At 42.7% G+C, this 13,764-nt stretch overlaps 1 protein-coding gene across 4 annotated transcripts in view; it reads left to right on the top strand.

Annotated features, from left to right (window-relative positions):
* The window catches only part of DLG5 (discs large MAGUK scaffold protein 5), a 151,845-nt gene that overhangs the window by 106,547 nt on the left and 31,534 nt on the right, over positions 1–13,764 (top strand). For all 4 annotated transcript variants that reach the window (XM_027858926.1, XM_027858915.1, XM_027858923.1 and 1 more), the window contains 7 exons: positions 1,377–1,502; positions 2,857–2,989; positions 4,782–4,909; positions 5,460–5,635; positions 8,989–9,092; positions 9,668–9,760; positions 11,956–12,990. In XM_027858926.1, coding sequence (XP_027714727.1) covers positions 1,377–1,502; positions 2,857–2,989; positions 4,782–4,909; positions 5,460–5,635; positions 8,989–9,092; positions 9,668–9,760; positions 11,956–12,990 — 1,795 coding nt within the window. The remainder of the gene's footprint in view (positions 1–1,376; positions 1,503–2,856; positions 2,990–4,781; positions 4,910–5,459; positions 5,636–8,988; positions 9,093–9,667; positions 9,761–11,955; positions 12,991–13,764) is intronic.

Genomic DNA, 13,764 nt, shown 5'->3' with positions numbered 1-13,764 from the left:
GCTTATTCATGTCTTCTCTCTTCTGGTCCCTGCCCTGCCCTGCCCAAAGCATAAAGACTCTGGTGGGGGCCTGGCAGGACATTCTCTCCTTAGCCCTTGTCCTCACTGAGCAGTTTCATACGTTATTGCTTCTATGCTTCTCTTATTCCGCTTACCACGATGTGATCCTGCCTTAGCCCATTTCCATCTTATAAAGAAACTGTTAACTCTTCTTACAAAGTCATCGAAATAATGGGAAAGTGTATTTGTCTTTTTTAGCTCTCTCTTGCAACTCCTAGACCTTAGATGCATTATTACAAAGGCCTTCTGCAGGCAATAAATAATTTGGGGAGGGTAATTTTGGAGGTGAGTGGCAGTGTGATCTAATAGATGGCCAAATTTTGTTCAAAGACATGGGTTCAAAACCCAGACGCTTAGAAACTGTGGCATGATGGGTGAGATAGATCCTTAGAATTACTTAAATTTGCATTTCTAATTATTGGTGATATGAAACTTTTTTTTTGGTGCCCATTGATATGTTGAATTTCTTTATTTGAAAACTGCCTGTTAATACCCTTTGATCATTTATGAATTGGGAAATGGCTCTTATTCTTTTAAATTGGAATAAGTTCCATATAGGTCGTGGAAATGAGACTTTTATCAGAGAAGCAACCCACAAATGTTTTTTCCCCAGTTAATTGATTTCATTTCTACTTTCAGCTATATTTGTTTTGTTTTTAAAGATTTTGCAAAACCCTTTTAATTTATGTAATCAAAATTGTCCATTTTATCCTCCATAATTCTTTCTATCCCATGTTTGGCCACGATCCTCTTCCCCTATCCAAAGAACTGACAGGTAATTTCTTTTTTGCTCCTCAAACTTGTTTATGATGTGATCTTACCTGTGTATCCATTTAGATTGATGATGTGATGGACTCAGGATACAGAATGAGACATTTGCTTTTTGACCTGACCAATGCAGGAATTTGTTTTACTTGACTACTTATATTTGTTCTAAGAGTTTTGTCTTTTTTTTTTTTCATGTTGGGGAGGAGGAAAAGAAAGTAAATAGTTGTTAACTGAAAATTTTTTTCCAAGTTACTTTGTTAGAATATTCCAAGATAAGGGGATCTTCTCCTTTAAAAATATCATCTTGCCCAGAGGTATATAATTCCATTAATCAGTTGACTTACAAGCATTCATTATATTCCTTTTGTGTGCCAGGCACTGTGATCGTCTCTGGGAACACAAAACCAAAAATGAAAGAGCCCCTGCCTTCAAGGAGTTTCTATTCTATCCTATTACATTCTAGCGCCCAGTGGGCTGGGAGAGGAGAGGCTGTTTTTTGTCCCCCGAGTTTACCTTCTCTTTTCCCTGTTCTTACTCTCTTCCTCCAGGACCTTGTGTGACAACCTACGGCGTGAGAGGGACCGAGCAGTGAGTGACCTGGCCGAAGCCTTGCGCAACCTGGATGATATGAGGAAACAGAAGAACGATGCTGGCAGAGAGCTTAAGGAGCTGAAGTACGTGGGCGTGCCTTCCCAGTATCCCTGAGGCCTTTGGGCTCTCACTGAGGCCTGGGCGTTACTCTATTTAACCAGAGATCTAGAGGGCTAGATTTCCAGGCCCTTCCTGGCTTGGCCTCTGCTCTCAGGAAGGTCCGTTTCACTTTCCCTTTTCCCTTTAATCCACAGGGCGTGTGGAAATACTGGATTTCCACTCTTTCTCCTTTTGATACTGGGGGTCAGTTTGAGAGGCAGCTTAGAATAGTGGATAGCACACTGGACTTGGGGCTTGGAAAGACATGGGTTAAATCCCACCGGAGTCACTTAACATGCGAGTCTTGGTTTTTCAGCTGCAAAACTGGCTAATAATAGTACCTGTATCACAAGATTGTTGGAAATAATGTAAATAATGAAATAATGTAAAATGCTTTTTTCCAGATCTTAACACATTATATAAATATCTTCTCCTCTGCTTCTCTTCTTCTCTTCCTTAACTCTTCTTTCTCCTCTGAGGGCCTTGAACACTTCAGAAAAGAGTTGCTAATGTTTTGGCCAATGTATTATTTGAGATTTCTCTAACTGTGACTGTCAAAAGAGGTGCCTGGTCTAGTGGGTAGAGAGCTAGGCTAGTATTAGAGTCAGGATGCCTTGGGATCTGTCTATAACTCAGTGACAGAGTGACCCTGGGCAAGTCATTGAACCTCTTAGCGCCCCAATGTCTCTTTCTTCCCTCTACCAGAGAACCATCCCTTATAACAAAGAATATTTTTTAAAGAAAAAAGAAAAAGAGGAAGAAGAGAAAAAAAAACCCCAGCAAAACTAATTAATACATTTTAAAAAGTCTGAAAATATATGCAATATTCCATACTTGGGGGCATTCCTCTTCTGTGAAGGGGGAAGGGCACGTGTCTTCTCACATTTCTTCTTATGTATAATCTTTGTAATTTTGCAATGTTTGTTTTCTGTTTGTTTTTGTTTTTTTGTGGTGCTTTTCATTTACCTTGTTGTAGTTGCTGCATGTATTGTTTTATTGGTTCTCCTTCCTTCACTCTGTATCACTTGGTAAATCTTCCTGTGCTTCTCTGTAGTCAGATTTGTCTTTTCTTAGAGCACAGTAATAAATCCATCACCTTCACGTACGGTAATTTGTTTAGCCGTTTCCCCATTGATGGGTGTCTTTTTTCAATTTCTTTGCTACTATGAACAACTGTTGGACGTATGTGGAGGCTTCCTTTTTGCCTTTTAGTTTTAATGGATGATTTTAGGCTTTCGAGATGCCATGGGAGAACCTTGCCATGATTTGGCAGTATAGGAGGCAGGAAGATTACACTGCTTCCTAGAAATTCAGCTCTAAAACTCTCTCTTTCCACAGGGAAAAGATGGAGAACCAGCTGGAAAAGGAAGCGCGTTTCCGGCAGCTGATGGCTCATAGTTCCCATGATTCAGCCATCGACACGGATTCTATGGAGTGGGAAACGGAAATAGTGGAGTTTGAAAAGGACAGAGTAAGTTGGCTTTAACTTTCTTCTTCCCAGAAGGAGTCATCTAGGTGGTGTAGTGGATAAAATGTTGGGCTTGCAGTCAGGAAGACCTGAGTTCAAATCCAGCCTCAGGCACTTACTAGTTGTGGGATCCTGGTCAAGTTACTTAACCTCTGTTGGCCTCAGTTTCTTCAACTGTAAAATGGAAGTAATAGCAGCACCTACCTCCTGGGTTTGTGGTGAGGATCAAATGAAATGTTTGTAAAATGCTTCACGTATAATAGGCGCTATGTACAAATGCTTGTTCCTTTTCCCTGTGCTTCCAACAGGTTTGTGGTCTAGGTTAGAGGCATCTGGAAGCATCCTGGCAAGGAGATGTATCTAAGTCTTTGGCAGTCATTTGGGTTAGACATTCAGTTTTTCTTCATGTAATTTATATTTTCCTTGGGGATTGGAGGGAGTAAATTCAGGTTTTCTTTATTATTAGGGATAAGGATAATGGACTGTACTTGTGATTTCATTGATATACAGAATTTTGAGGGGAGGAAATTCCCTCTTGCAATATAGGTCAGCCCCTTCTTTGCCACTTGCAGTTGTAGAGAGTTACTTAGAGCAGAGTGGGTTCCCTGCTGCCCACATTTTGACTTAGAAAACCACACATTATCTGTGTTGTATTGTATTTTTACTTAGCTTGTTAAATATTTCTCTCTTTTTTTTCTGCTTTTTGGTAAGACAGTTGGGGTTAAGTGAGTCGCCCAGAGTTATACAGCTAGTAAGTGTTAAGTGTCTGAGGCTAGTTTTGAACTCAGGTCCTCCTGACTCCAAGACTAGAGCTCTATCTTCTATGCCACCTAGCTCCCCATCTCTATTACATTTTAATCTGGTACCCACTCTAGTTTGGAGCACTTAAGTGATTCAGTGACTTCCCCAAAGTCATATAGGACTCAAACTCTGGTCTTCCTGGTTTTGAGGCTGGCTCTCCTTCCACTATACCATGAATTCTTCTTTACTGTGGTCTGTAGCAAAAGCTTGTGCTGTCCTCCTGAGTGTTTCACAACTTCTGACATCTGTTGCTGAAGGCATCACAAAAGAGGGCAGGTTGGAACAAATGTTAATAAATGAAATGATTGGACCATAAGAACATGTGGATAAAATGTATGAGAGAGACAAAATTTTTGCCAAGTTTAAAAAAAAAAAAGATTAAGAACTCGGTCAAGCCATCAAAAGGGTTGTAGCCAAGTAATCCTGGTAAAGTGTCCACTGGGTCCTCCTACTTTGCCTTCCCCATTTAAGCCGCGGTCCTTGAGTAAATAAAAGAGTTCTTTGTGGTCACCTTTTGTACAAACAGCTAGCTCCGTCATGTTGAAGAGAGATAGAGAGCCTCTATTATGCTGTGTGGTCAAATGAATTAGAGTTATATGCTCGTAGCCTTAGAGCTGGAAGAGACCTGAGGTCATGTAGTTCATTTTTGTAGATGAGGCAGTTGAGACCCAGAGTTATTAAATGACTCTCAAGTTCCCACAGATAATATGCAGAACTTACATTGGAACCAGTGGTGACTTTGAATCCAGAGCTCTCTCTAGTGTCCAGCGCTACCTCCCTTCTCCCAATTAATGGTCTGGAAAACTGTGACTTACAGCAGCCTTGTTGAGTGGCAGGCACTGGGGATGGCTTTGCAAGGTCAGATATGAACAGGAGAGGGAGGAGGAGGAGTGCCCACTAAGCATGTGGGTTTGTGTTGGTGCAAACTTGCACTTTCTGAAACTGGTTTCTCCTGGCTGCTCCATTTATCATGCTCTATTGCTGTTTCCCATAGGAGGATATGGATTTGAAGGCACTTGGATTTGATGTGGCAGAAGGTGTGAATGAACCCTATCTCCCTGGGGATTGTGGCATTTTTGTCACTAAAGTAGATAAGGGAAGCATTGCAGATGGTCGATTAAGGTAACGGGGGAATGGGTTGGTCTGTGGTTTTTTGGGGGTGTAAGGACATGAGGCAGGCATGGCGGAGAGAAGGCCGGGAGTAGAAACACTAAAATCTTTGCCAAACTCTAGATTCCTATCTTCAATTTGAGTCCATGCTGAACCAAAGATGTACAAAAATAAATCTTAGGACCTTAGTGACTTCTAGAAGTCTGTTTCTTCCTCTTTCTGTCCTATTCTCCTTTCTCATTAAAGATGCAAAATCATCATTTTTTTCTTAAGGAGGTACATGGTTTCCATTACCTTCCTGTCAAATGGCACCCACCTTCCTCTCTCTGCTTCTCCTACCCATTTTTCTGGCAGACACTAGGTGGGCTAACTGTCTGACTGTCTCTTTTCCAGTAGAGAGTAGGAGGGCATTGTTCACACTAGAATACTTAGGAGATGTATACTTCTTTCATAGAGGTTAAAATCTGCCTGAACTGGGGGGAGGAGATGAATGGGGGTGGGGCGGAGGGAAATCTGCTTCCCAGGCCTCAGTTGGTGATGACTTAATGTTGCCCCTTGCCAGAGTGAATGATTGGCTGCTCAGAATCAATGATGTGGACCTTACCAACAAGGACAAGAAGCAGGTGGTCAAGGCTGTTCTCAGTGGTGGAGGGGTCATTAACATGGTGGTCCGGAGAAGGAAGTCCCTGGGAGGGAAGGTGATAACACCACTCCACATTAACCTGGCTGGACACAAAGGTAACAGGATAGGGGCTTTAGGAGCCACAGGATACTGGGGCTGACATGTCATATTGGAGACATGAGAGGGCTCTCTACATACACTAAGAACCACTTGACTTATTGAGAGCATAGAACCATTGACTGTCAGAATTAGAACATGTCATAGAGACTGTCTGGTTCAGGGGTTCTTAACTTGGGGTCTGTGGCCTTGTTTGTTTTATGATTTTCAATTAAAATATTTTGAAAAGCTGTTTTCAGTATAATTGATCCCCTCTATAATTTTATGCATATAAAAACATTATTCTGAGGAGTCCATTGACTTGCCCATACAGACAAATTCAACAAAAAGTTAAGACCCTTGGATTAGTCCAGTCTCCATCATTTTATCTTTAAATGACTTGTTGAAGGTAACACACTTAAGAGAGTCGTTTCACCTAGTGAGTTTCTAACATTCATTTACAGATCAGTAAACACAGTTTATTGCCTCATGCTTCCGATTAAGGGATAAGATTTTTAATTTTTTTGGTGGGGAAGTAAGGGTTGCCCAGTAACCTTCCACTTTATTGCAGGTAGGCTCTGGAGGTTTGGACATGAGTAAACTTAATCATCTGGCAGTTTAATTCAGCAGGCAGGCAGACAGCAGTCATTTATTGAATGCTTACTATGTGCCATGTACTGTGCTAAGTGCTGGAGATGCAAATACAAACATAAAAGACAGGAGCTTATGTCCTAATAAGGGAAAACAATAGATTAGGGGTGTGGGCGGGGTGGAGGTAGAGGTACAGCCAGAAGCACAGCTGAGAGCAGAGTGAAGCTTGATATTCCCAGAGCCTTGTTCAGAGCCTGGCACACAGTAAACACTCAATCAGTCCTTGTTAGTTGATTGAGAGAAAGAGTAGTTATGGTAGAGTTGAACTAAAAGGATAACTGTTCACACATTGAATTGTAGTTAGAGAGCATTACTTTGTAGCAGACCCAATTCAGCACATCTATGGGACTTCCTTCATTCAGCTGCCCTTAGCACCTTGAGTAGGAACAGAGAAGCTAGATGTATATGGTAGGGGTTATATAGGGTTGGGGATTCAAAGTGTAGAAGCAGTGGTGGTAGCAGGAGGAGGGGGTGCAAAGAAGTGAGAAGTTTAAAGGTAGAAGAGACAACTGAGTTGAATTACCCACCATAAGCTTAAGGCTGTGGAGGGAGGAAAGTAAAACTACAGCAGAAGTGATGGAATGAAGGAATGAGGATTTGGGGTGGTGATCAAGGAATTGGAAATAAAGATGGAGACAGTGAGTAGATACAAGAGTGAGATTCTTGGAGCAGGGGTGGGGAAGGATAGGAGATTATGGTCAAAGTTGGAGATTTTCCATTTCAGGATGCTGGTGGTAAAGCTTGACCATCTTTGGATAGCTAAAGTGGAATGGTCAGGGTGGTTCTAGAAGGGTGGGGTCATCAAGCAACCAAAGATTTATATTAGGGGGGAATGAAAGACTGTTATCCAGGTACTGATATCCATTGAGGAAGGTAGAAAAGTCTCTTAGAGGTGGGTATAATATAGGGGTAAGGGTTAGGAGACAGTGATATTAACAGAATGGCATGAGTTTTAAATTTTTCTCCCCATCCCTTCCTACCTCCTTCCCCAAGACAGCATCCAGTCTGATATAGGCTATACATATACATTGCCATTAAACATATTTTCACATTAGTCATGTTGTAAGGAAGAATTAGAACCAAAGGAGGAACCACCAGAAAGAGGAAACAAAACAAAATAGAAGAAAAAAAAAAAGAACAAATAGTATGCTTCGATCTGCATTCAAACTCCGTAGTTCTTTCCTTGGATGTGGATAGCATTTTCCATCATGAGACCTTTGGAGATGTCTTAGATCCTTGCATTGCTGATAAGGGCTAAGTCTATCAACGTTAGTCATCACACAACGTGGCTATTACTGTGTACAACATTCTCTTCACTTCACTCATCATCAGTCCATACAAGTCTTTCCAGGTTTTTCTGAAATCCACCTGCTCATCATTTCTTATGGCACAATAGTATTCCGTTACATTCATATACTACAACTTGTTCAGCCATTCCCCAATTGATGGACATTCCCTCAATTTCCAATTCTTTGCCACCACAAAAAGAACTGCTATAAATATTTTTGTACATGTGGGTCCTTTTCCCATTTGTATAATCTCTTTGGGATATAGCCCTAGAAGTGCTATTGTTGGGTCAAAGGATATGTACATTTTGATACCCCTTTGGGCATAGTTCCAAATTGCTCTCCAAAGTGGTTGGATCATTTCACAACTCCACCAGCAATGCATTAGTGTTCCAATTTTCCCACATCTTCTCCAACATTTATCATTTTCCTGTTTTGTCATGTTGGCCAATCTGATAGGTATGATGTGGTACCTCAGAGTTGTTTTGATTTGCATTTCTCTAATCAGTAGTGATTTAGAGCATTTTTTCATATGACTGTAGATGGCTTTAATTTCTTCATGTGAGAACTGCCTGTCCATAAGCTTCGACCATTTATCAATTGGGGAATGACTGGAATCAAGGTTTTTGAGTGATAGTAGAAAAACCAAAGATCTGGAAATGGCAAAACAGAACACTGATCCTAGAGTAACAGAATTAGAAGAGACCTTTGAGGCCCTGTCTTTCAACCTGACCCTGCCAATGTGAATGTTGACTCCTTTTCCTGGCCCTTTGTATTGTGGGGGAAGCTCAGGAATTGCGAGAAGGAGCCATCCTCATTGGAGAGGAAGGCAAAGGTTGTGGTGTCCTCCGGGCAAAGTCAGGTTTCAGTTATTGCCAGGAGGTAGAAGGAAGGAAGAGATTGAAAAAGTTTGACAGTAAAGTGTGGGGATTTGGAAAAGGCAGGAATAAGCTAGATAAGAGACAGAAAGCTAGGAAAGTGAGAATGAACCCGTGCAGGTTCTAGAGGACAGACATTAGGAATGCCAGAGTTAAAAGGTGGCAAGCTGCATGAGTAGAGGTATTTTTCTCACCCAGGAGTTTCCAGTACCCATGAAACAACAGGCCTAGTCTCTGTCCCCATCCTTGTCCCTTCTGGCCATTATATTTTATAATCTTAAAATAATTTCCAAAAGACTACTGCCTGAAGTCATAAACTTGAGTTACCTGACATTTTCAATTAACTGGAACACCTCAGGCCTTGATGATGTTTTATTTAACTTGACTAAATTGAGATTTGGTGAGTGTGTGCTTGAGTCTTGCTTATTTTCTCTTTTGAGTATCCCTTTTCCCTATTAAAAGATTGAAGAAAGAAAAGTCAGTGGAGGGGGGAGGGGATGTCAGGCAAAGGTTGGAATTAGGACTGTGTGCATTCTAGTTCTATTCTGTGGATTCCAGAGAGTGGCATCAGCCTGGAGAACGGTGTGTTTGCTGCCGCTCTTGTTCCTGGAAGCCCTGCTGCTAAAGAAGGGTCCCTTACAGTGGGAGACAGGATTATTGCCGTAAGTCAAATGCAGAAAGCCTGAGGGGGGTGTCTGCCGAAATGGACGATGTAATCCCATCTGGGAAAAGAAAAACAACCCAATGGCTAGGAACCCATGCACCTTGAATATACTTACTGTTCTCTGCTAACCCCTCACATATAAAGAAATAAGGATTAGAACAGCTTATCTCTGTAAGAATAAGCTGCCAGGGACATGAAATTTAGACTACACTCGGCCCACTGGATAGAATTCTTGGTTTCCTAATTACGGAGGGGTCTGCTATATTACAGTTCCTGGGAGGGAATAGTATGGCTGTAATGATAAATGTGAATCCTTGTCTACCTATATGTGAGTTTTCCTACCTGGGTATAAGTCATCTACCTATATGTATGTCATGTCCCTTGGGGACTGTCCATGGTTCTGTACCAAGACCATGTCCTTGGGCTGCTTTCAGTCTAAAACAGGGTAGAGGATACCTTCACACCATCTGGTTTAACTGAGTGACTTAATAGCTCTGTGCTTGCCTCTGGTCAGCGTAGGGCATTTCAGAGGATTCTCTTGTGGCCAATCCTGTCTCATTTCTCCTTCTCCAGATTAATGGCATTGCACTAGATAACAAATCTCTGACTGAATGTGAATCCCTACTCCGGAACTGCCGGGATTCCTTGACCCTCTCGCTAATGAAGGTAAAGAGCTATAAATGCAGGCTTCTCTTCTGGGTGTATGGGCAGAGGCAGAAGGTTACTCTGTGAGGCCAAAACAGGGATTGAACTTCACTTTGCATGTGTCTACAAGCACTACTGCCTTTTAAAATCTCTTTCATTTTTCTTCTCTCATTTATTCATTCAACAAACATTTCTTTTTTTAATAGCATTTTATTTTTTTCAATTAGGTATGAAAACAAATTTAATATTTGTTAAGAAAAAATTTTTGAGTTCCAAATTTTCTCCCTCCCTCTCTCACCTAAGCAATGGTAAGCAATTTGATATAGGTTATATATGTTCAGTCATGTAAAACATTTGCATATTAGTCATTTAACAAATATTTCTTGAGTCCCCACATTGTTACCTTCCTAGTTTGGGACCTCGTTACTTCTCATTTGGAGTATTTTAATCATTTCCTAGTCACTTTTCCAATGCATAGGTTTGATGACACCTCTCTTGCTCAAAAAACCTTCAACTGCTCCCTATTACTCCTCATCTTGACATTTCAGTACCTTCCCAGTCTGCATTTGTCCTTTCTCTCTAGCTTTAAATAGTTTAGCAAATGCATTTGCACAGATTGTCCTATGCCTGGAATGCATTCCTTCTCTGTCTCCTCCACCCTGGTCCACCTTAGCAGTCACCTCCTCTGTGAAGTCTTCATTGATCTCGCCAGGATAAAGTGTCCTTGATACCTTGTCTCAATCTCTCTCTCTTTTTTTTTTTTAACCCCATCTCACTGTACCTGGTATATTTACCTATATCTATAGGTACTGTCAAAAAGAGAATACTTTTTTTGTATTTTTCCCCTTCTCCCTACCAGTCTGTAAGCTATTTAGGAATAGGGACTGTACAATTTCTTTTCTGAGTGCCTAGCCTGGAGCCTTGCATGTTGATGTTTAATAACTCTTTGTAAATTGAATTGAAGAGATAATACACCTCTCTCCCTTCTTTACAGAGGTGGGGAGACTATGGGTGTGGATAATTGCATATACTGTGAGATTTGACTGATGTGTTGATTAGGTTTTTTTATCTTATGTTTTTTATTTTTATTCTTTTTTCAAATGATCAATATCTCCAATCTCTTCTTCCCCCTCATCCCTTACCCATGCCATCTCTTATGATAATGGTCTTTGAGATCTAGGTCCATAATCCTATAATTCTAAAAAAGAATAAAAGAAAAGGAAAAAAAAGTTAAGTAAATTAACAAGAATATTGAAAACAAATCTGACATTGTGCCTAGTGTTCTATTCTCAGAGCACTCTTTGAAGGAGCGTAGCAAGTCCAGACTTGGGCGTTATAATTTCACAGCCTTCAGGTTTGATTGTTTTGTTGTTCTTTATATTTGTGTTGTTGAAGTTAGTTGTGTAGCTTTGTTTTCCCGGTTCCTCTCCCGTCACTTTGCTGCTGTATGTCTTCCTGTGTTTCTCTGCAGTCATCACATTTGTCATTTCTTGTAGCACGGCAATATTCCATGATACTCATGCATCATTCCTCCATCAGTTAATGTTTACTTTGTTTCTAGGTCTTTGCTGTCACACTATTCTTTTTGATTCTTTGTTACCAGGGGCGCGTGTGTGTGTGTGTGTGTGTGTGTGTGTGTGTGTGTGTGTGTATTGATTAAAGATGTGGGTGCGATGGTGAATGCCTGTAGCCCCTGCTGCTGGGGAAACTGAGGTTGGGGTATTGATTGACTTTGAGAGTTTTGGGTTACAAAAAGGCTAGAGCTGACCCAGTGTCCAAACTAGTGTTGTCTGGCAGTTTGCCTCGGAAGGGTGGGACTGGCCTGGGTTGGAGACAGAGCTGCCAAAGCTGTGCTGATCAGCAGTGGAGTTGGGCCCATGAATGCCTAGGAAGACCCAGTCTCCAAAAAATTATAAAAAAAATTTGGAAAGGCTTTCTGGAAATGTTCATGAGGACAGGGAGGGGATTTTTTTTTCCTGTTGCCTTCCCATGGTTAATCTTGTGTAAATAAAAAGTTATTAATTTGTCTCTATGGGGTAAGAAAGTCTGAGTCCCATGATAATGTTGGTCCAGCATGTTCTAAGTCTCAATATGCTGTATCAATGTCCGGTATCATTGCTGCGGCTTTCTTTGCCTAAGCAGTTGAGTAGAATGCTGGTCCTTGCCACACTATGATCTGAATGTTCTCTTTCCTCCCTGCCTTTGGCGCCTCCCAGGTGTTCCCTCAGAGCTCTTCGTGGAGTGGTCAGAATATTTTTGAGAATCTCAAGGACTCGGAGAGAGTGTTGAACTGTAGGCTCCACGGGTCCGAGGTCCAGGTTCAGAATAAGCGGAACCTGACGCAGCACAACAGCTCCACGCAGACGGACATTTTCCATTTGGAGAGCCTGGAGGACAAGAAGGACCCGAGTGCCCCAGGGAGCAGTGGGGGCTCCTTCTGTGAGCACAAGCCCTTCCCCCGAGGGCCCTTGCAGGTCGTTGACTCTCATCGGAGCTGCCACAGTGCCTCGGAGCACAGTCTCAGCTCCTTTAGCTCGGACCCCTATGGGGAGCGTGGGTATGGACTGGTGAATTTGGGCAGTCGGAGGATGCTGCCTCCCTTTGACGCTGTCATCGGGGACTGTGTCCTAGTGGGAGCCACGCTAGAAGAGGCAGGGTCAGGGATGAAACACAGTGGTGGGACCTGGCCCAAGGTTATGGTCAATGCCTCTTCAGCAGAGACAGAGAAATTCTCCGTCTACAAGAAACCAAAGCAGAGGAAGTCAATCTTTGACCCGGACACCTTCAAGCGCCCCCAGACACCTCCCAAAGTAGATTACCTCTCCCCAGGCCCTGCACCTGCTCACTCTCCCCAGTCCTCCAAGGCAGAAGGGCCCCCAACTCCTCCCACCCCTCCCAAGAGGAGTGACTCCATTAAGTTCAAACATAGACCACAGGATAGCTCTGGTTCAGAGACCACGCTAGTCCCCGGCTCTCCTTCCACCAGCCCACCAGCTGTCCATCCCTCTGCCCCAGCCCCTCTGGGGCTCAAACAAAACTCCCCGCCTCACAAGGGCAGGGCTCGGATTCCTGGGCACTACTACCGGGAAGAGGAAGGGGACTGTGCCCTCTTGCCTGGAAGGAAGGCTTGTGAAGAAGACGGAAGTTTCCAGAGAGGGGACGATTCAGATCTGAAGCGACCCCGGCCCAAATCGGCACCGATTCTTCGGCATAAACTCACCCCAGTAACCATTCCTAGCCAGTCGCTTCAGGTAAAGACTGGCCTGAGTGGGTGGGAATGTGGGTGGTGGCAGGTAAGGAGGCCTGGTGCACTCAGTAGGGCTGTCTTGGAGATTCAGGTTCTGGACTGCTATTGCTCGTGTGACTTGGCCACCAGAGAAGAGTAGGCACCAATGGACAAGCAGATCCTTTAAATGATCTGGAATCCAGTGGTGGTATTTGGGCTTCTAATTGGAGGATGGAGACAGAAGAGGGACATGATCTTCAGGTATAGCTATCAATCAGTCCACCCCCATGGTTAAGATCATCCCTGACTGCCACATGAATGCGTTGCCAGCTCCCTTAAAAACAGGAGAAGGGCACTGCGTGTGGTGTTGGCATGTGAAGGAGTAACAAAACGATCCTTTGCCCCAGTGTCATCCTCCTAGGAGACCTGGGAAATGGCTGTGGTGAGTGTGCCGTCAGCCATTCAGTTTGGTTGGTGGCAAGAAAAGTGTTGTTAAGGCATGATGACTGAAGCTCTCAAGAAAGTTACAACTATGTAATTGACAATAGTTCTGATGGCTTGGAAACATTTAGTGAGCATTGTAATTCCGTAAGTCATCGAACAGCTAAGATGTATGACACTTCAAGAGGAAACACCAAGATGTATAACAGAATCCCTACCTCTAGATCTTAAAATAGTCTAAAGAGGAGCTAGATGGTGAACATCATAATTGTATACAGGGTATCTGAAAAAGTCCGAGTGCCATTTGGACGCTATGAAAGCCTTTTTGTGGACACCCTGTGTATTAAAGGAAGGAAGT

The sequence above is a fragment of the Vombatus ursinus genome, unplaced genomic scaffold (genome assembly GCF_900497805.2).
Source record: "Vombatus ursinus unplaced genomic scaffold, bare-nosed wombat genome assembly UNPS02000749.1, whole genome shotgun sequence".
NCBI lineage: Eukaryota > Metazoa > Chordata > Mammalia > Diprotodontia > Vombatidae > Vombatus > Vombatus ursinus.
The sequence above is the reverse complement of the archived record's forward strand: the minus strand, read 5'-3'. Positions and strand labels throughout refer to the sequence as shown.